Below are 23928 nucleotides of genomic sequence, written 5' to 3'. Positions count from 1 at the left end.
AATACGGCCATAGTATGGCTTTCTTTCCGTTAACTCCCATTGACTCCCATTGTACAGTGAGGAGACCCATCCAATATGGCGCCGACGCTTGATGCGTTCCAGCTAGGGGTGTAACGGTACGTGTATTCGAACCGGACCGTTTCGGTTCAGGGCTTTCGGCACGGTGCACGCGTGCACCGAAAGGCCGAATGCATTTTGTGTGCGCCTGTGCGGAACATAATACGTGCGTTTCCGCACGAACATATTAAGTGGCGGAAGTCTCCGCGTTCAGCGCAAGTCTTCTGTCAAACATATAACATAATTCGGCCCGCAGAAAGATTTTTATTTACTTAGTTGTATATCCGTTTGATTATTGGTGTAAACGTTTACGTGTCATATCTAAAAGCGCATGTTAAACGAGTGTCAACGCGCTGCTTTGTTCTTTCAAAAGTGCGTGAGAGGATGCACGTCTTTCGTTGCTATTCATTCATGAGACGCGCTTTCTGTGACAGCGGGAATAAGGAATGCGTGATCAGATTTTTCATCTGCACATCACGTCAATCATATCATTGTCACAATGCGATCAGCTGGTCGGGACAGAGAAGAGCTGTAACCCGGGCTTACTCAGTTGTTACTCAGCTACGGAGGGGTTCGTTAGTAAAGTCACAGGCAGCTTACATTGACGACACAAGCAAAGATTAGGATAAACGTGCAAAAGATCAAAGATGGCTATGTATGCAGCTCACTAATCTCAAAATGAGTGTATAATAAGTATATCATCATGTTGCTTGCTATGCAGTTACACATAGAGCAGTAATATTATTTTTTATACAGAGATGGTACATAGCCAATTCAATACTGTGAGTTAAACAATCCAAAATAAATCAAAACAGAAAATTTTTGGTGGCAAAAATGTAGGCTAATAGTTCATTAATGTATTCAGGAATTGAATTTGTTAGTTCAAGGTTTTAGTAGAAAAAGTTTAAGAGAAGGTTAAGAAAAGAGTTACCTTCTGTTATAAAATAATGTAAAAAAGAACTTTGCAGTAGTATTTTATTTATTATTTTTTCATTTTATATATATTTTATATGTTATATTTTAATAAAAACTGTTTTAAAAAAAAAGTGTAAACAAATTGTAAAAAAAAGTTTATAGTAATAAACAACCTGCAGTTTAATGTTTGCATTTTTCCCTTACTGTACCGAAAATGAACCGAACCGTGGCTTCAAAACCGGGGTTCGCACCGAACCGTGATTTTTGCGTACCGTTACACCCCTAGTTCCAGCACGTCATGAGGTGTCTACGTATATAATGTCTATGGTTGCCATGGGAATGTTCTGAAGTGACGTGATTATGTGACGTGAACATCATTGAAAAGCTTCAAAAGGTGCAAACAGTTTTTGCAAGTTCCCGCAGTTTTTGCAAGTTCCTGCAATTTAAACCCATGAAATTGCATAAATATCCTGCATATTCCATCACATTTTTTAAGAAAATGTGCCGCAAGATCAAGGATTTTTGCCCACAACAATCACCAAAAAACTGTGTGTTTTTCTGGAAGGACTGAAAAGAATACTGCTGTAAAATTTGTTCAGCATGCTGGTCTTTAACATGGAACAAAAAGATGGACGACGCCTGTTCGCTCTCTTCCATTGGTGAAAAGTGAAGCCGCCAGTCATGCGCAGTAGTGAGAAGTAAAGCCGCGAAATCAAGACCCCGCCCTCACTCTCGCAGAATGCGCATATCACACGATATCACAGCTGTCAATCATGACGTGACACCACCGTTTTTATATCATTAAATACCTAACTAAACTTATTTTAAAAACAAACATTTGAATTTACACCAGCGTGATAAATACTACAGTAAATGACAGAAACCAGCTTCGGAAAAAAGATAATTGAAGTGTAATAAAATTTTTTAGTTGGTCTCAAGTCCCATTGAATAACATGGGGAGGCGGGGTTTATGACCTGTACTGGGGCCAGTCACTGGGGGGCGATCGAGACGTTTTGGCTTTACTTTTCAGGGCTTGTGCGGCACGCTTTGTCTTTGTCCCTCCAGATCCCGAAAATTAGATAATTAAATTGGACCTGCTGATGGGTCTGGTGACTCTTTAAAATTTGGTTATAGATGCTAACTGTTGGAATCACTGACTGAATCAACTATTATTCCCCGGGTGCATACATCTTTGTATATATTCACCTCTGAAATATACATAGTTGTTTGGGCAATTCAGAACAAATGTTTTTTTAATCAGGTACTTTGTAATGCAAACCATTTAAATTGGGCTTTTCTCTTTCATTATTTAACTTTTGTCATTACAATAAACCTGACAGTTTTAGTGCAATATATTTAAAGACATCTGAAGTGTTTGTGATTCTTATTATCAGAATATGTACTTCAGTAGGCGATGTCAAACCAAAGACTGTATATCATATCACTTTTGTCTACAGAAAATAGCATTGTTTTATTTAGTATATTATACCTTAATGTAATGAAAGATTTGATGGAGTTCTTCATAATGCACATTATACTGAAAATTCTCATGAATCTCCCTAATTGAGTTATTTTTGCATGAAACAAGAAACATCATTCTTATTAAAATGGAAATGAATACTGTATGTGTCCTCGATCTATCAGCTAGCTTAAACAATCACACAAAATAATGTTTACACTATACAGACATGTATATCATACTTAACATTTTAATGCACTCCTTATTTGGCCATTACGTCTCCTTAAGATCTTTAATCAAAATGCGATGTAAATGTCGCAATGTTTACAATGTTACAATTGTTTATCATGGTATTGAAGAGCTCAGATGCAAAACCCTCTATGTGTGACTGACATGTTTTCATGTAAATGAGCATTTTTTAATTAAGACTCTTAATGAATTCTGCCAATAAACTGGTATTGGGGATTAAAGTAATAGTTCACCTAAAAATGTAAATAATGTCATTAATGACCCTCATGTCGTTCCAAACTCGTAGGACCTCCGCAACACAGTTTAAGTAGTGATGCACCGATGTATCGGCCGCCGATATTTATCAGCCGATTTTTGATGAATTTGAAACCATCGGCATATCGGCAATAGCACGAGAAAGGCAGATACCGATTGTTTATTAATTAACTGCATAAAGAAATCCATTATATGTAAAAAATGAGTTAATGTTGTTAATAAAATAAATGCTGAATAGGAAAAAACACCTTTGAAGGTTGTCATGCTGTCTTATTATATTTGTTTTAGCTTAATTTGTGCCTCTCTTATTATGTTGGTCAGTTGAATGTTAATTAGATCCAATCCATGTTCAGTAAAAATAATTTGATGCAGAAATAAACTAGCTAATAGACCAACTGTATAGTATTGTATACAAGTGTTTAATATCGGTATCGGTCAGAAGTTGTCTGTTTAAATCAGTATCGGTATCGGCCCAAAAAGATCCTATCGGTGCATCCCTAAGTTTAAGATGTTTTATATTTAGTCCTAGAGCTTTTTGACCCTTCATTGAAAATCTACGTATGGTATACTGTCCATGTCCAGAAAACGAATAAAAAATAATCAAAGTAGTCCATGTGTAGTTGGTCAGTAAAGGGGGTCGCGCACTGTATGCGCAGCTCAGCACTGCGCCGTTCTAAAAAACAAAAGGCATTGTTTTCTATGAGTTTACGCACACAGGCGGCACCTGGCAGCGTCTGTCCGCTGTGACTCGGGACACTGCTCAAATCCCTGTCGCGCCACTCACATAGTTTAACATTAAAAAACATCATATTTGTCCCAAATCGTTAGCGATTATCATTAGCTGCTAACATTTATTTAGCATTTTGAAGTAGACGCTATCTGGCTAAGCTTGCGCTATTTAATGTGCACTTCCGGTGTACGATACCTCCGAGTTGTCCTAGCCGCAACTCGACGCGGCGCTTAGCTGCGTGTCCAGTGTGCGACCCCCTTTAGAATGTGTTGAAGCATCGAAGATACATTTTGGTCCAAAAATAACTAAAATTACAACTTCATTCAGCATTGTCTTCTCTTCCGGTTCTGTTGTGAAGCGCATGCGCAAGACTAAAGTCACGTGACTGCAGTGACTCGGATGACGTACGACGCGGCTGACGTGTTATCTGGTGCCCCCCAGTTCTTGTTTTCTTTGTGCACCTGAGCTTCGTTTACAGTATGAGGGAGACGCATGCTGTAAGTTTGGGAAAAAAAGGGTAACTGAGGATAACACGTCAGCCGCATCACTGCAGTCACGTGACTTTAGCGCATGCGCTTCACAACAGAATCGGTATAAAAGGCAATGCTGAATAAAGTCGTAATTTTTGTTATTTTTGGACCAAAATGTATTTTTGATGCTTAAACATATTCTAACTGGCCCACTGATGTCACACGGACTACTTTGATGATGTTTTTATTACCTTTTTGGACATGGACAGTATACCGTAAATAGATTTTCAACGAAGGGTCAGCAAGCTCTCGGACTAAATATAAAACATCTTGGAACAACATGAGGGTGAGTCATTAATGACATTATTTTCATTTTTGGGTGAACTATCCCTTTAAGCCAATCGGGATTAAGCAGTTTTGTATTTGATGAACGTATAATATGTGCAGAGAGCATTCGGTTAATATCATTATCAAATTTTTGACAGAGGTGGCATCTTAGCTCCTCAATGCTTCCTTGCGTTCTTTTTGGTGTAAAAAACATGAACTGGTTATTGATTTTTTTATAGATTAAACTAGGGCCATCAAAAGATTAATCACGATTAATCGCATACAAAAAAGTTGTTTTTGCATAATGTGTGTGCACTGTGTAATTATTTTGTATATACAGTATAATACACGGATTACACACACATGCATGTTTGTATTTAAGAAACATTTACACGTGTGTGTATTTGTATTCAGGGCTCCAGACTGCCCCCAAATGGTGGCATTTTGCCCCTAAAATTTGAGAGAGTGCCACTGAATTTTACATCCAGTCGCACATGTGCAACCAGTAAATTTGACCTTTTTTTCCAAAAGTGCACAATAAAATGTGTCACTGAATTTGAAACAGCACATTGTACTTTCTGCATCTATCATTAAAGTATTTATTAGTAATAAAGTGGAAATTAGTAGAAATGTGAATATTTGGTTAGCATGTTGATTTATGGTGTGTGCCCCTAAATTTTCTGGTTGCGCCCCTAAAATTTTCAGTTGGGGGCCACTGTGCTCCTAGTGAAAAAAGTTAGTCTGGAGCCCTGGTATTTGTATTTATATTTATATACATAAATAATTTTTTTCTTAATTTTGTACATGTATGTGTGTTTATTTATATATAACAATTACACAATTGCAGTTTTATTTCGTATGCAATTAATTGTAAAGCAATTAATCTTTTGGCCACCCTAGATTAAACATATTAAATTGAATAGCTATTCAAGAGAAATTAAAGTTTTTATTTATGTTAGGTTAAATAATATAACAAATATAAATATGTATAATTTTTCTGTAATGTCCATCCATGTTGCCAGGTGAAATTTAAACAGTGCCATTTTTTAGTTTAGAGTCAATTTACATTTAATTAACATTTATTCATTTAGCAGATGCCTGCATCCAGATCAACTTAGAAATCAGAGAGCATTTAACTCTCCCAATTGAGTTTGTGGTATAGTCACTGGCACCAGAAGTCCACATTCCAATTCTGCCAGACACCTGCTGTTACTGCCGACGTTATACCTTGAAAAGAGTTATGGCGCCGTAACACCGCCAAATGTAGCAGGACAATATGGTGTCATTGTGTTGCCAGATTTTTAAGTGTTTTAGAGATCTTAATCTAGGCTGAAAGTGGGCGGAAACAGCGGCTGCTATGAAGTTTATGCGTTTAGGAGTCCACGCTGCCCTGAGGTACCGTTGGCAGCCACGGCACCTAAATGAAGGGTTGCTAAATGAAGCTGCCCTGCGCAGGAAACAGCCTGTAATTAGCTCTAATGGCTCATCGGCTGCGTCGCCTGCGGAGAAAATAACAGAGAAAATTTTGCGTTTATGCTGCAGTTATTGAGCACTGAAACGATTACAAAAGCTTTTGTTCACTGTGGCAAGTGCAAATTGAGTTAAAGTTACAAAAACATGTTATTGGAGTGTTTTAAGACAAACAAATTGTGATGGTACCATGATTGTATAACTTTATATATTTATATACAGCGCTTATTACACCATCACTCAATGTAAGGTTTGTGTCACAGCTCCTCTAAACTAACAGTACTGATGATTACCAAAGTCATTTGTTTATGTTTGTGTAATGGTTAATTCATCAGTCAGTACTGTAGTAATGCAGTAGGAGCCCAGATTTAATTTTGCATTTACATTTTAATATACACTCACCTAAAGGATTATTAGGAACACCATACTTATACTGTGTTTGACCCCCTTTCGCCTTCAGAACTGCCTTAATTCTACGTGGCATTGATTCAACAAGGTGCTGAAAGCATTCTTTAGAAATGTTGGCCCATATTGATAGGATAGCATCTTGCAGTTGATAGAGATTTGTGGGATGCACATCCAGGGCACGAAGCTCCCGTTCCATCACATCCCAAAGATGCACTATTGGGTTGAGATCTGGTGACTGTGGGGGGCATTTTAGTACAGTGAACTCATTGTCATGTTAAAGAAACCAATTTTAAATGATTTGAGCTTTGTGACATGGTGCATTATCCTGCTGGAAGTAGCCATCAGAGGATGGGTACATGGTGGTCATTAAGGGATGGACATGGTCAGAAACAATGCTCAGGTAGGCCGTGGCATTTAAACGATGCCCAATTGGCACTAAGGGGACTAAAGTGTGCCAAGAAAACATCCCTCACACCATTACACCACCACCAGCAGCATGCACAGTGGTAACAAGGCATGATGGATCCATGTTCTCATTCTGTTTACGCCAAATTCTGACTTTACCATCTAAATGTCCCAACAGAAATCGAGACTCATCAGACCAGGCAACATTTTTCTAGTCTTCAACTGTCCAATTTTGATGAGCTCGTGCAAATTGTAGCCTCTTTTTCTTATTTGTAGTGGAGATGAGTGGTACTCGGTGGGGTCTTCTGCTGTTGTAGCCCATCCGCCTCCAGGTTGTGCGTGTTGTGGCTTCACAAATGCTTTGCTGCATACCTCAGTTGTAACGAGTGGTTATTTCAGTCAAAGTTGCTCCTCTATCAGCTTGAATCAGTTGGCCCATTCTCCTCTGACCTCTAGCATCAAGAAGGCATTTTGGGCCACAGGACTACCACATATTGGATGTTTTTCCCTTTTCACACCATTCTTTGTAAACCATAGAAATGGTTGTGCGTGAAAATCCCAGTAACTGAGCAGATTGTGAAATACTAAGTCCTGCCCGTCTGGCACCAACAACCATGCCACGCTCAAAATTGTTTAAATCACCTTTCTTTCCCATTCTGACATTCAGTTTGGAGTTCAGGAGATTGTCTTGACCAGGACCACACCCCTAAATGCATTGAAGCAACTGCCATGTGATTGGCTGATTAGATAATTGCATTAATGAGAAATTGAACAGGTGTTCCTAATAATCCTTTAGGTGAGTTTATATAGTGAACGAGTGTTCATGAGTGCCGGTGTTTCTTGTGACAGTAAAATATGTTGTATTTTACTTAAATGGGTTTGCAGTCTGAATATAATGAGATGAGATATTTCATTATTTTGTAAGCTGTGTATTTAAATAACTGTATGTGCATCAATAGTAACTGAACAGTTTCTCTTCATCTCTTAGCCAGTGTCCCCACTGGAGCCTTCCGGAAACATATCAGTCCTGCCTGATGTCCAAAGACTGTGCAGTAAGTGAATGGGGCTCATGGAGTCCCTGTTCTAAGACCTGCACAGACCCCAGCGCTCAGAAGGGCACACGATTTCGCAGCCGACAGCTCGTACAGCTTCCTGTTGGAGCCGGGGCAGAGTGTCCTCAGCTGGAGGAACATCAAGCCTGTGAGCCTGAGGGTACCGTTGTGCCACCCTGTGCCATGTAAGTACCACAGTTTTTCAAAAACTAATGCACCAAATAGTGACTTTTGAAGTTTAAATTATATCTTTTCATTATTTATAAAATACTGTATGTGGAGTATTGGGATGGCTAGACGGGGGATTAATGTATAGCTATTTTTATGAAAACATCTGATTCATTTAGACAGCACATATGCTAACTGTGCTAACAGACACAATAAACACTTAAAGTGATGTACAGTATTGTCCGCTTTCTCCCAAGTTTGTTATTTTAACGCGTTACAATACAGTGATTCATAGCACATAGGCGAAAAGAAAATGAGATGCATATTAGTAAGTTATTAGTATTTTTGATTAACATTTTGTATTTTAATAGATATTAAAAGTTGTAATTATAATAAAAAGCCAAATTGTATTTAAAATGCCATTTCATGTCATTTGACGAACTTCTGGTTTAAGCCACACCCACTTCCGGTTCAGTCTGTGTATTATCACTATTAAGTCAAATATTATCACTCTTATCGGCACTTTTTTGGAAATGCGCTCTCGCTGTAATTTGCCTGTTTGGTAAATCTGGCCCTTTATGTATAGCAAGCCTTTGAAAATAATGTTTCCACAATGATTTTGTTCTTCTTCTTTTATCTGCGGTTCGCAAACGACACACTTCTGCGCTATCTACCACCTAAAGTTCAAAACGGCTGAACAATTCAGCAAATGTTCAAGACAGCCCTAAATAAATCACAAATTGACTTATGTTCAGTTATCCACTAGGGGTGGCACGGTACATGAAAAACATCCGAACCGTTCAGTTCGCTTGTCTCGGTTCGGAGCATGTATGTTGCACGGTTCGACGCATGCGCAATGTAGCTTCGTGCCCGTATGTTACCTGAAGCCTTTAATACTTTCGTCTGGCTCCACAGTGCGAGCCTACGTTTTGGGAGGTGTTTATACTTGACGCACAGACTGGGTGCCGGCGTGATGAGATGTCATTCTCGACTAGATTCGCCTGGAACTCGTGCTTCTTGGGATGCGGAGCCGCGCGCAAATGTATAAAATTTGACGCACACTACAGCCCACTCCGCGCTGACGTCATTTTTACGCGCACACCCTCGCGCTCGTGTGGACGCTTCGAGTATAAAAAAGGCTTAAAGCTACAAGGAAGTTGGCAGTTTGATACGAACCAAACTTTGTAAACCGTGCCCACCCCTATTATCCACCAATAATCCATAAACAGTTGGAAACGTGCGTCTTGGTATGCCTACTTTTCACAGTAATTGGAGGTCGCCCGGCATTTTCCACTTGATATTTGCATAAAGTATGGCAACGCCAACTTTTTTGATGGTCTCGGCCACTCTCAGTGCCTGCTCGACTGTCAGTCCCACAATGCACCCTGCTGCGAGCGTGAAGCTCAACTTCCCATACATTTTAATGGTTTTGTATCTGTTGGAAATGCCTTGAATTGATGTGATACGCAAAAAATTTTATATCATCTTGTCGTATGAAAGTGTCTATAAACAGAGAGAAATATTGTTGCTCACATGTTCAGTGGATTTAGTGGAGCTCTCAATTATGTTTCATCTTATATGTTTGTTTTATAAATAAATGTGACAACAACTGATATATTACAGCACTCAATTTATGCGTGACACTATAGAGTTTTGAGGTTTTGCCTTGCTGAAAAACAGTGGTGATTTGCTGTATTCGGTTCTGGTTAACAACAATATTTTAAAAGTAAAAATGTTTACACTTTTTGGCAGAATCATCCTGCAGATGCATGACCTACTTAAAGTTATCTCTGCATATTAAGACAGGATAGCAAAAACTATTTTAACCATCACTCTTCACTTTCAAGCTTAAACTTTTAGGAGAAAAAGAGGTTTTTCTTTCCTGCGGACGAGTGCATGAAAGCAGCACTTTAAAACAGAAGTGTCTTCTCAGCATGGTGAAACTCAAATGCATGGAGTAATGCCTGTGTGTATCAGTAAAGCCCGCTGGGAGTCGGTTGACCTGCGCTCCGTGTGAGCGATGATGGCTGTGAGAGTCAGCGGTCCCAGAACAACAGCATATGGAGTCAGAGTGAAACGGATCGGGCCGGTCTGTGGTCCAGAGCCAAGAGGAGGCTGGAAGTGATCTAAGAAGCTCTGTAAAGCTGCTTTAATCTTATTTTCTCACAGATGGCAACGTACTGGCACGGCACCATAGGACACAAAATGCTTTCTGAGTCGCCCACTCAGACATTTGTATGTTGACTTTCTGAAGTGTGTAAACACTGTGGCTTTGGATTTTTTAAACATTCCTTTGTTAGTTTGAGCAGCCCGACATATCATGTTCTGGTGAAGCCAAAAGTGTGAGTTTGGAAAACCAGTTTGTCCTAACAACTGATGAAAGAATAGAGGACTTTGTTTTTTAGGAACAATTGTTGTTTTAGAAAATCCATTTGGTGCCACAAGTGTCACAGAAATTCTTAATACAACAGTAAAGCAAAATACTCTGACACTCAACTTAAAAAAAAAAAAAAATGCTCATTTTCCAGCTCCCCTAGAGTTAAACATTTGTTTTTTACCGTTTTGGTATCCATTCAGCCGATCTCCGGGTCTGGCGGTTCCACTTTTAGCATAGCTTAGCATAATCCATTGAATCTGATTAGACCATTAGCATTGCGCTCAAAAATGAATAATGCAATGATAAAATAACAAGGCGCAGCGCCCGAAAATAGTCCCCTTGGTAACTTAGCAGGGGACTATTTTCAGGCATTGCGTAATATCTTTGAACCTGCTGCAGCCATGTTACGGCAGCAAAGTCCTTGATTATTACACCAGAATGAGAGTATAGTTCCTAGACATCGTCCTAGAAAATCACAACTTTTAATTTTCCGTCTGCCTTATTACACGATGTAACTACAGAAGAGTCAAGTTTAAAATAGGAAGAATATTGAACCGCTTTGGTTAGTTTTTAGCGCGATGCTAACGGTCTAATCAGATTCAATGGATTATGCTAAGCTATGCTAAAAGTGGCCTATTCTCCAAAAAGTGCAGTGTCCCTTTAAAACAAAAATCATGTCTCAAACTGTGCTCATATTTGTTAACATGCAGTCAACCAAATGGTGTGTTATGAAATTTGAAAGGTCTCTGTATAAATGTATATTTTTCTAATTATTTTAAGTTTTCTGAGCCATGCTATCCAAATTCAATTTATTGCTTCATACACTTTCTGTATAACATTGTTTAATTTTAATTCATTCAAAGTATTTTTGCGTAAACCTCCAAGGGAAAGTCTCATGAAGCCTCCTGAACTATGGAGCAGTATTGTGTATTTTTAAGTATTGTGTTTTCTGAGTATTAAATCACTTCCATTCTTTGATTCGGATTGGTCATAGCTGTGATTTATATTCAATATTTCTTGTAATATTAAACATATGTGAAACATTTCACTTTTGATGTTCAGAGTTAGTCAGGGACTATTTTTTCTAGCAGAAGGAGGCTTTTAGTGATTTTACCTAATGAACGCGGTGATACAGATTTTTTGCTTTAATATTTATATTGTGTAGTAACCATTTTATAAAAGCAATGAGGTATTGCGAATAAGTCCAGTCTGAATGGCTTTGACTCGATTCACAAAACAGCGGCTTTCAGTCGTAACTGATTCATGATCAGTGTATGAATGGAGGGGGGCTGGGGTGGTCCCGTACCTCCTATAAGCATTGAGGGACATTAAAATACTACACACATTTTTAATTCTCGTGCCACAAAGCGATACTGTCAATTATTTGACCCAATTTCTCGATAAACTTATCCAAAAGATTTCTGTCAGAAATAAATGTAAACTCTCAAGTGCACATCACACTGTTTTTTGGAGGAATTGACAGATTGTTAGGTTTACTGTAGGATTGGGTTAGGGGCTTAAAACAATTTGGAGTTTGAGTTAAGGTAATTTGGGGTTTCTTTGATTACGTTAATCCAATACCAACAAAAAATGTTGATCCAGGATCACATCTTACTTTGGGAAATCACAGCGACTTATAATGAAGAGGGGGGCTGGTGCTTAGCTAGGGGACTCCCATAATCTTTGACATTATACATCAAAATAACACTGTTCACGATATACTAATTTCATATCTTATTGCTTACATGAGTATTCAGTCTGTATTGGGAGCCGTCTGCAATGATCTTATGTTGGACTATCATCACTTTTTAAGTGTTTCTGGCCTTCAGAGAGCAGCAGTGCATTCACAACAGATAAACACAAGCACTGTTTAGTGCATTTCAGCATTTGTAAATCCAATGGGAGGAATACTTCAATAACACAGTAAAAATGGTGTCTTGTCCTCATTAGCTACAGTAAACAACCACTGCCGGCTGCTTGTAGAGTACACAAGACTAAAAGCCTCTTCAAATGTAACCTTTTCTAAGATGAAAGATATATATTTAATGTACTGTAGATATTAAAAGAATAAACATACAGTCTGATCAATGTAGTGGTAGAGACCAAATTATTGACTTTCCATAGTATGGTTTTATTCTAGAATTTCTTTTAATTTTATGGGGCGTTTAAATATTCATAGTTTGGAAGTTATTAGTTTATCATGAGCGATGTGCAAACTCGTGTAATGTGATAGTGAGAAATAATGCGAAATGCATTAATGTTGTACTTTGGAAATAATGAAAAATTATTCTAGATGCAGTATAATGACCCAAAGAAATATTTAGATTTTAAAATTCATATTTTTTCCCCATTATTTTCAGTTATGCCTGGCGGACCTCAGAATGGAGCGAATGCCGCGTTGACGCACTGCTTAGCCAACAAGACCGCCGGCGTGGAAATCAGACCGGCCTCTGTAGCGGAGGCTTGCAGACCAGAGAGGTTTACTGCATCCAAGCCAATGCTGAACTGCTCAACTACATCAATAACAATAAAGAAAAACAAGGTAAGGCACTCCATTTGCCAATATAAGATAACTTACAATGTCATTTGTATTGATTGACAACAAGGGACGTCAACATTACACACTCAGCCTTGAAGAGTTGAATTAAATCAGTTGCAACAGCTTCCAGTAAGTAAGAAGTAAATTAACTCTCTCTCTCTCTCTCTCTCTCTCTCTCTCTCTCTCTCTCTCTCTCCTCTCTCTCTCTCTCTCTCCTCTCTCTCTCTCTCTCTCTCTCTCTCTCTCTCTCTCTCTCTCTCTCTCTCTCTCTCTCTCTCTCTCTCTCTCTCTCTCTCTCTCTCTCTCTCTCTCTCTCTCTCTCTCTCTCTCTCTCTCTCTCTCTCTCTCTCTCTCTCTCTCTCTCTCTCTCTCTCTCTCTCTCTCTCTCTATTTAAGCAAAGTGATTTATAGTACACTTAATATAGTAGCAATACTTCATGGATCAGACTTGAGTTTGAATGTTTTAAAGGGATAGTTCACTCAAAAATGAAAATTCTGTCATAATTTTCTCATCCTCATGTTGTCCTAATCCTGTATGAAACTGTGAACTGTGTTCTTACCATCATTTATCAAAATATCTTCTTCATCATTTCTCATAAAAAAAACATGCATAAAGGTTTAGAACAACATGAGGATGAGAAAATTATGACAGAATTTTCATTTTTGGGTGAAATCCCTTTTATTTGTAAATTCAAATATGTAAGCTCTAGCCATGAGTTGAAAATATAAAGGTGCTAAATGTCACCCTGGACCACAAAACCAATCATAAATCACATGGGTATATTTGTATCAGTAGCTAACATTGTATGGGACAAATTATCGATTTTTTATGCCAAAAATCATTAGGATTTTAAGTAAATATCATGTTTTAATAAAGATATTTTGTTAATTTCTTACCGTAAATATATTAAAAAAATTAATAATAAATTAATACGTTAGTAAATTTATATTAACGTGCAATTAACGCAAGAGCAATTTCTAGTTCACCCTAGGACTAGCACATTGTTGGATAAATTGAGATGCAGCCTTATGATGCGTTCACACCAGACGCAGAAGAGGCGGCAAGCAAAGTGATATACATGTTAAGTCAATAGAGACAGAGCGCAGCGCTGAAAAACACGCCCACCGGGGGGAAAACAATCCATCCGTCTCCATTGACCTTGTATTGCGAGAGGCTGCCTCCTTGTTAGGGCTGAACGATACATCGAATTTTCATCCTCATCGCAATATGAACTCACGCGATGAACACATCGCAACAGACAGCCTTGACGCGATGAATGAAGGTAAGCGCATGTAATAAACGTTTGACCCATCAGGTTTAGTCCTGAAGACATGCCCTGCGTCCCAAACCGCATACTTCCATACTATATAGTAGGCGAAAAGCAGTACTTCTCGTATTCTTTGCATACTATATAGTATGGAAGTAGGCAGTTTGGGACGCACGGATGGTTTGCGCGTTCATGCTATTAGGCCAATCAGGGGAACCCCCAAGTCAGCTACGCTCAGATTGATTTGTGAGGTGTCAGTTGCGACGCTGTGCCTGTTAGCAAAAATTATGGCGACAAAGGAGAGAAGAGTGAGGAAAATGTGTTGTCAGACGAAGACCTTGTGGTGAAAAGGAACAGCACTTCAGCTGGAATTATTTTGGATTTAGGAGAGATGACGACGCAAACACAGGTACTGTGGAAGCGGTGATTCACATATTGCGTCTATTGCACACTCAAGTTCATTATTTCAAATGCATGTGCGCTCTGGAAGCGCCGTGGTCGCGACTCGCAGGCGGTGCGACGCGCTCGTTATTTCCAGGTATTTCAAAAACATTTTAACTTTTCGGAATGACACAAGCGCAGCGTGCAGGTCATTAGGCGCGACATGTGAATGGCCCCTAAAACATGAAAAAATATAAAATATTTATCGCAACTCACATCGTCATTGCAACATTAAACAATGTCATCGCACATCGCAACTTTTCCTCACATCGTGCAGCCCTACTCCTTGTCATTTCTGGCTTATAACAAAAACAGAATAATGCCTAAAAGCTGCTGTGTGACAATATGTACAGCTGACCCCTCGTTCAGACAGCCAGCGACGTTATCGCTGTGTGTCGCTTGTCTCTTTCAATGAGGCGTTTCTAAAATCTGCTTGTCATAAACAAATGAGTACCATCCACGCCAGTAACTGACGAGAGAAGGATGACGTGAACTCCACTGCTTTGTTCTCATTGGTAGTCGCTCCCGAAAGTCGCTCGACATTTGCATAAAGTTAAACTTTTCTTAACTTTCTCGCGTCGCTGGACACGCCCATACGGTCGCCAACGGTCACTGTCGCTCGTGTCGCCAGAAGTCGCCAGGTTTCCGTTGAAATGAATGAGATCGCGTCGCTCTGCTACTGCTTGTCGTTGGCTGTCTGAACGAGGGGTAACAAGCCAAAAAACCCAGAAATACGTTTTTATAAGCTGACGTTTTCAGAGAGGTGTACTGTCCTAAATGCTTAACTGATGCATGTCTCATTATTAAAAGAGATAAACTCCAGGGCCTGATTTGATGTTAAAAGCGTTATTGAAGAGCAACAAGACTCAAAAACGATCTTCTTCGTGCTGACTGACATATCTGATTCTGAAGTAAAAAATTTGCTGTAATTATGCAGCTGGTTGCCAGTAACTTACTGTAGAAGATAAAGACTGAAAATGTTTCATGTTCATTTAACTTTGAACAAGCTGTTGCCAGTAAATAACATAAATGTAAAATCTACAGTAAGTTACTGGCAGCTAGTTGCCGGTAATACCCAGTAATACTGTAATTTCTACAGAAATTTTTTACAGTGTATGCACAAAGGCGCGTGACCCCGATATGCACAGAATAACAGTTTGTGCAAGAATTCATGCAAATATAATCTGTTATATCTGAAGTAAATGTTTGATTAACTGTTGAGAAAGTTTTTTTAATAATTATTGCTGACTCTTTCACTAATAATAAACATAAAGCATGCGTATTTGTTCATGCCCATATTGATTAGAATATAAAAAATTGAAAAGTACTAAATTAGGGTAAATATATAACCAATAAAAATGTAAGTTGCGATTAATCACAAGTTAACTCATGACAATCATGTGATTAATCTAGATTTAATATTTGAATCAATTGACAGCCCTAGTATTTATTATTAATATTATGTTTTGCTAAGGGCCTCATTTGGACAACTTAAAAGGCAGTTTTCTCAATATTTTCATTTTCTTTTATCCTAGTTTAAGTGTTTATCTATAGCAGTATTGAAACTTGGCAGTGCACTGTACTTTTGTAAAATAGGTCACAGAACTTATATGCAGTATGCACACACCTACTCCTACAATCTATTCATCATACTCTTCCTCCTCAACGTTCCACCCACATGCATGCAAATCTCTTACTGTATACATTGCATCAGCATTTCTCGGCACGCTTTAAATCTTCAAGGAAAATACCTTGTTCTGTTTCCTCTTTGGATGCTCAGAAGCGTATCGTCTGCCTATTGAAACTTATCGTAACGCACATGTCCCTCCGCATTAGAGCAGATGAGCGCTGAGTGCATGAAAAGCTGTAGCTAAAGAAGCGCTATTAAAAAGGGCCACCGGTGGAGCTGCGTATGGTAGAAATCTGTGTCCTTATCAGCGTGGTGCAGGATGTGTCTCGCTTCACTGGGGAGTAATCTGCTCCACTGACAGCAGATACATAAGCACAGAAAGTTCAAGGCAAAAAATGTGTTTTAGCTGCTGGAGATGGGATGTTTTCAGCCGGGGAGGAGGTTTTTACTTCTACATACTTTGATGTGATCACACCATTATCAAATTTATCTGGATGTGATGCTCATTTAAATTTTCCATTAGAAACATTAAACTCGTACAAAAACAGAATACTAATTTCCATCTTTTTTCTTAAAAATAAATATGGATTGTACATAGAGAAAGCTTTTAAAACTTCACATAATGTTATGAAAGAACCTCTGTAAGTCCTATGGGACCACAGGAAAAACCTTTAAAAGATTTAAGAGCAGTGCTGTCAGATCTTCAAAATAAGTTTAGGCTTTTAAATATAGATTTTACCTTGCTTTACTTAAATTTGTTGAATTTGCTGAAGACTTAAAGGGCACATTTTGTGCCCATTTTTATAGTATGTAATATAAGTCTCAGGTGTGCTTTGAATGTGTCTGTGAAGTTTTCGCTCAAAATACCACCACAGATCATTTATTATAGTCCAAATTGCCCCTATTTGGGTGGGGGCCAAAAAAAGCCCCGTAGTTTTTATTGGTGTACCTTTAAATGCAAATGAGCTACAGCTTAAAAATAGGTTAAAAATTGGTTAAAAATAGATCTGATTCCTGTGAATACAGTCTGGGCCAATAGTATTTTTAGCCACATTAGCACTACCACGTACTAACAAACACATTTAGAAAAGCTTTTGGGTAAAATTAACAAGTCAGTGGCCATGGGTGGGGCTTTATCAGTGTGACCTCACATTAACAAGAATATCAAAAACAGAATGTCTTATGAGACTGCTTTGGTTTTATGGGGATTTAAAAAGAAGGGTGGATATTTTTTTATTGTAGGTTTATTGTGTTCACACACTGCCAACACACATATATGTGTGCAAAGTAGGTGCCCTATTTTAAAATAACTTTCCTAGTCGACTAGTAGTCATTTATTTTCGCTATTATTCGACTAATTGTACGTTTATGATATTAATTAGATATAAGTGTAGGATATGTTTTTAATTGGAAACAAATAAATAAATAAATGTACTGAAAATTGAAACACTTGACAGAAAAATATCAGTGACCATGCAAATGCTGAAAGCTTTACAGAGGTCAAAACACATACATATGTACTATTATATTAAAACGAATAAATAAATATCCTACAGCAAATGTAAACACTTGAAGGAGAAAAATCTGTGGACTAGGGCGACTGTTTTAAAATCTAATAAATTGTAGTCACAACACAAACAAACTTAATGTCTATGCATTAATAGCGCATAAATAAAATATAAAGCAGAACTAAACTAAAACACTAAAATAAAAACAGTGATTTACCCTGTGTGACTTTCTTCTCGGATCTCAGTCTTACAACAGCCGACTATAAGAAAGGAATCAGAGTTTGTCTGCATTGTAAGGAAAAACTGAGCTCTTTGTCCTGCTTGCAGTGAAACCGACACACGCGTCTTTACTAACATCCGAGCTTATCCGCGCTCGAGGAGATGCAGGTGCTTGGCAGCCATACGAATAAGCGTAAGAGCACAATTCCCAAAAGGCGCAAATGGGAGTGAAATTTCTGCAGGTGATTTACTGACAATGTGCACATTAAAAAACAACGGGACAAAACTCTAATTTTTATAATGACCAATGCAATTTAAGAGAGATTTAAGTACATTAACGAGCACTAACCATACTAAATCACATTGCGTGATTCATTTAAATATTCTCCTCCAATACATTTTGTGTTTTAAAGGGGAACTCTTACAAATGCATATGCAAAATTAACCCTGTCTATGCCTTTCCAGCGCTAAATATTGGCAGTAGTTGTTTAACGTCAAAAGATGGTTTGCACATGGCGCAAACTGTTAGTTATTCTGCACTCTTAGAAAGGATGTGTTAATTTTTTACACATCTTTGTGCGTTAAGTTTTTAACACATTATGTGTAATTTTAGCACATTATGTGTCATTTTGTGTTGATTTTGTGTTAAAACATAACAAAATGTGTTGTTTCAGTAACACAGAGATGGGTGGATTCTGGGACACTAATGTGTTGTTTTTAACACATTCGTTAAACCGGGTCCAAAATTATCTTATTATGACTTAATATAAAACATTCCTTTAATTTTTAATGGTCTGTCATGGACCCAGTACCACATATGAGCTACTCTTTGAAGGCTTAGAGTCTCTACTTTCTGCAGATATGCATCACTTTGATATATATTTTACTGTCAGAAAGTTATTTACACTTAATTTACACTATCACCCCCCACACAATTTTTTTATATAATTTAATATTCACAAATTTCATATTTTTCAAGTATGACAAACATGGGCAAGTCTTATATCAAATGAAAGCTCTCGCTCTCAAGAATAAGGCTTTTGTTCTATTATCAACACACATCCAACAATTGTTGAATGAATAATAAGGTAAAAAATAGTCTTTTGTAAACATATGTGAAACTTGAGTGTGGACTGCCTCAGACAGCACATATAGCCACAAACGATACACCATCTTTTATTTTAGGTCCTACTCTAAAAAATGAGTCCATTCGTAGCATTTTTTTTGGTTGTGTGCATAATTAGTCCCTTGCTATTTATTTTATGTCCAAAACAAAACAAAGTACTTTTATATGAAAAAATTATTTTCGCACCCTTCAGTAAAATGAGAATAACTTTTGAATTCGACATGCTAAAGAGTTCATTCTTTTTTTTTTTGTTGTTGTTTGCTGTCTGCTGCTGCTAACAACCAGAACTGTCTGCAGTCTGCTAGAGCACACAGAACCAGAGTTATTCACTTTCAAAGACAGTGTTTACAACATAAAAAAAGACAATTTGGTGTTTCATCATATGAAAAACAACCTAAATAACAATATTTGTCACAAACAGCAGCTTTTTATGTAACTTCAAAGGGTTTTCTGCAAAATGATATAAAGATATTCTATTTATTCCACTGTATGTGGTTATGGGGACACTTCAAATATTTTTAGGTGGAAATTGAATACAAAAAAGGGTATTATTCCTCCCTTCAGTTGGAGTAACATAACTTTTGCACACATTATGATAGAGAAAAAATTCCTTTTTTCCTCTGTAAGCTGACAATTGCTGGGATCAAACAAAACTATCTGCACATTTCTTTACCACTCAGGGCCAGAGTTATACACTTTTAAATACAGACAAGCGCCTATTTATTTTTTTGTTTATTAGAGGACTGACAACACATTCAACCATGTTTAGCACTTTCAACAATAAAATGATACCAAACTTTTGTATGTGCACCTCTGTATGTGGGTATGGGAAGATTTTGAAATTGGTCAGGCCAAATCCAGGCGGAAATCCCCAAGATAACCTCCAATTGTAAGAGTTTATATGTTTTAATCAAAATAATTATTTTAAAATAATAAATCACAAAGATGCTATAAGTCTAAAAAAAAAACAGGAGGGCTTCACTTTTCCTTGCACCCTTGAACTACCACGTAAATCTGTACCAAGATCAAGTGACAAGAATCTTTTTTAATCTCTAAAAAATCATATTTCTGGATTGAGAACCCAATACAGCAAAGGGAATATTGATGGGAAGAGAGGTTGCAGCTGCAGCTATAACGTGTTAAAAAGAACCATTATTTTTAAAAGTGTCTGAAATGTGAGCCTGAGATAAAACCACCAAGCAGTGTATACAGTACTTCACATTAATCCTTTACAAGCTGTTATATTCTGGAGTTATGTAGTGTTTGTCCACTTGTAGTGCTTTTATGGTAGCAATAGTTTCCAAAAGGTTGGTGTTTGTGTGTTTTGTAGATGGCCAGTCTGTAAATGGCCAGATGCCTAGTGCCCCTCCCCTCCTCTCCATCAGCTTTGAGATCTCAGGTAAGAGCGTCGACCCCTCACAAGCTTTACATGTTGGGTTATTTTCCATCCTGTATGTCTTTGCACTGCATGTGTTGCTTGATAAACAAATGATAAATGATTTGACAGTGCAAACATTGATTCATAAACCTCATAAACAAATATCCACAGGCAAGAATTTCATAAATCTCACTGTTCTCACGGTTTTATTATGATTTTGACTCATATCTGTGACAGAAACATGAAACAGATGTGGTTCGGTGACATTAGGTTGCCAAAACCTAAAATATTCCTTGAAATTCAAATTTGATTTAATTATTTTTCTTTTTGTGTTGTACACACAATGTTTTTGTTTGATCAGATCTCTGCCTACATATTTTTCATTGTCTCTTTATTTCTCCGTATTTCAGTAACCGTGTGCGTCCATAGAGAGCTCATTACGACCGCATATGATGCAATACTGATGCTTTTGTCGACTTTCTCCTTTGGGTACCAGATAGCAGACAGAGATTGATTTGAAATGACGGTCCCTCTGACAGCTCTCTACAGTACACGCTTCCTCAAACCAAATAGAAAAACATTTCATATGTATTTGTAAGTGCAATTGCAAATAGCTTATGGGCCTTTTGAAACCACACACACCTGCTTGGGTTTTGCCTCAAATCTTTCCCAGTGGGATTTTCAGCACATGTCGGAAGAAGCACTGAAATGGATTGATGAAGACAATATCCTTGTTGATTTATTTTCCGGAGAGGCTGCAACTTGCGGTCAAAAAAATAGCAGTTTCATGCCGCAGTATCTCAAGAGAAAGACCACAAGCTGTTCTGTCTAAATGTCAGTGCAGGCGATGCGTCACGAAGCTGAATAAAATGGGTCGGTGTGGAAACAGGTTGTTGCTTTATAAATTGATGGATTTTTGGCAAACGGTAAATTACAAACTGATGGTCTTCAACAGTACCCTAAAGTTGTAATTAAGTGTTTCAGTGATATTTAGGTTGTTAAGTGATGTGTTCACACCACAGAAAAATGTGTTTTTAACCACCCAGCCAAAGTTGAATGATAAACGGCAATTAAACAAAATAAATTATTAAATTCTGAGAAACATTAGCAGGATTCTCAGCTCTCAAATGTTTGGGGCGTGTCCACTATCTGGGCTAAAACCACGCCCTCTCTAGGGAATATTGCCATCCTCTCTCCACTTTTATACAGCTACAACCTGAATAGATGCTTGTGATTGTGTTAGGGGTGGGGCTATGCTCTGTGACACTTTAGCCCCGCCTTTATAATCCAGAATAAAAAAACAATTTTAACAGTGACGTGTTTTAGCAATATTTTTTTAAAAGCTGCGTACACACCAAACGTGACGTTCCTTGCTCTAGATAACTCGCAGCATCACCCTACAGTCACATTAGCTACAAAAGTGAGCGACACCGAGCGACACGCACTCGCTTGATGGGCGTTCCTTGGCTAGTATCTAAAAGCGGTATCAAAAGTCACTTTAGAGGTATTGATACAAGAACAATGTTTTTGGATTTAAAAGTATTTATTTCTTGATAAAAGTAACAAAATAAATGAGAAAAAATGCCAAACTTTTCAGATATCGAAATACGCATTTCCCCCATCTTGAATTATTTTCTTCAACTCGGCCACAGACCTACGTCTCCGATTGGCAGTCGCTTTGTTGCATCGCTCAGCATTTGCATAAAATAGCCTTCTTGTATATTTTGGCCCCACCTTGCTCACGTAGCGGCGAGCTCATTGCTTGTCGCTGGCAAACGGCCATTCCCATTGAAAAAGAATGGTAGCCTGTCGCTCTGTTTCTGTCTCTTGTAGCTAATGTGACTGGGGGGGTCAGACTTTGTGTCATGCTAATTTTTTGCTTCAGTTGAATATTTTTAACTTGTGCGAAGACGCGTTTGAGGCAATTAGCGCGCTTTTTAGTGGCAAAAGTGCCGCCCAATTTGTGTCATTTGTATCGCTGCGCGTCCATTGGCGTCCATTGTCGTTCATTGGCATCTATTCACATCCATTCACGTCCATTCACATCTAGGGCCCTATCTTGCACCCACCGCAATTGACTTTGTCAGTGACGCATGTATCATTTGTATTTTGCACCGGCGCACAGCGGGTTTTTCCCTCCTTAGACGCACGTCGGCAAACTAGGGAATGAAATTCCAGGGCAAACCATCTATGATGCTATTTTCCAGTTTCAAAAAACAATTGCGCCACTGACAAAAAAAAAACTAGTTTAAAGTCAGTGGCGCGTTGCGCGTTGTTCATTATGCTATTTTAAGGGCGCATGCTTGACCATAATGTATAGCGTGCACAACGCGCACACACTTTGCTTATCTAATCTACACAGATGCAACAGTTATTTTTGCAAACCATAAATTGTTACAATAAAAAATATTAACACATGAGATAAGGGAAATCATTGTGGTGAGCATTGTGGTGATAGTTTTTATTTATTTTGTGTGGCTGCGTTAAAAACTTCTCATGCAAATAACGATTAAAATATTTTCATAAGCTTGTTGTGTGGCTGTATTATGTTAATTTTATGTAAATAATAATTAAAATGTTTTCATAAGAAACCTTAATGTATGTGAACTGGATTTGAAAGTGCACTTTGGGGTTGGACTGCTTGCGTTTCTTGGGTCCGATTTCAAAGCCCCCAAACCCTTTAAGCGGTGAAGGTGGACGCAGCGATGTCCTCTGCTGGCGTCAGGTCCTGATGCAGATCCACCACCCGTTACATGGCGTGCCCGATTTATTCTGGATTCCCCCGTCTCCTGACATCATTGTAGCGCTTGGCGCAACGATGGGGATGCCAGCTGATGAGACAATTGTGGCTATTTCCTCTCACGCCTGTTTAACCGACGCTGATTTGGGCGGGTTTCTCCTATCCCCATACAAAACAACTTCTCTGTCTTTGACTGCTCTTACAAGAACGTCGGTCTCCTCGGCTGTGAACCGCTCCTGGCGTGCGCCTGGTAAATCCGTCATAATAATAGCAACCCGCCATGGAACTTGCGCCCTTGCGTTTAAAGGGAATGTTGGATAGCGTTCTGATTGGTTTATTTGACGTTACGCCCAAACCACACCTATGAATAATGAACCTACTTCAGACCAACCCCTTATTGATTTGCGCCTGGCGCAAGAGTTATTTCTCCCGCCAGGAAAATAGCAACAGCTCACAAGATCCGCCCACAAAGTCACTTGCGCATTGCGCTTCGCACTTGCGTTTCAGATCGTTAAAAAAGGGCCCCTAGTCTCTGGTAGCCAGAGGTCTGGTGTTTTTTGCTGCTTTTTGGCCAATGCCCATCCACAAGGCAGTTTGACAGCCCTGTCAAACAACCAATCACAGTTTGTTTTGTCTAGCATCATGTTTTGGAGTGTGGAAATGTCCCCACAATAACGAACCGATTGGCAACAAGTCAGTCATTGAAATAACCAGCCGCAACCAAATAGCATCTAAA

General features: G+C 38.4%; 1 protein-coding gene across 1 annotated transcript in view; it reads left to right on the top strand.

Annotated features, from left to right (window-relative positions):
- Positions 1 to 23928, top strand: part of thsd7ab (thrombospondin, type I, domain containing 7Ab) — a 153186-nt gene that overhangs the window by 51112 nt on the left and 78146 nt on the right. The window contains exons 3-5 of the mRNA XM_065298878.2: positions 7735 to 7983; positions 12704 to 12885; positions 20405 to 20473. Of these exons, the coding sequence (XP_065154950.1) occupies positions 7735 to 7983; positions 12704 to 12885; positions 20405 to 20473 (500 nt within the window). The remainder of the gene's footprint in view (positions 1 to 7734; positions 7984 to 12703; positions 12886 to 20404; positions 20474 to 23928) is intronic.

The sequence above is a fragment of the Paramisgurnus dabryanus genome, chromosome 13 (assembly GCF_030506205.2).
Source record: "Paramisgurnus dabryanus chromosome 13, PD_genome_1.1, whole genome shotgun sequence".
Lineage (NCBI taxonomy): Eukaryota > Metazoa > Chordata > Actinopteri > Cypriniformes > Cobitidae > Paramisgurnus > Paramisgurnus dabryanus.
The sequence above is the reverse complement of the archived record's forward strand: the minus strand, read 5'-3'. Positions and strand labels throughout refer to the sequence as shown.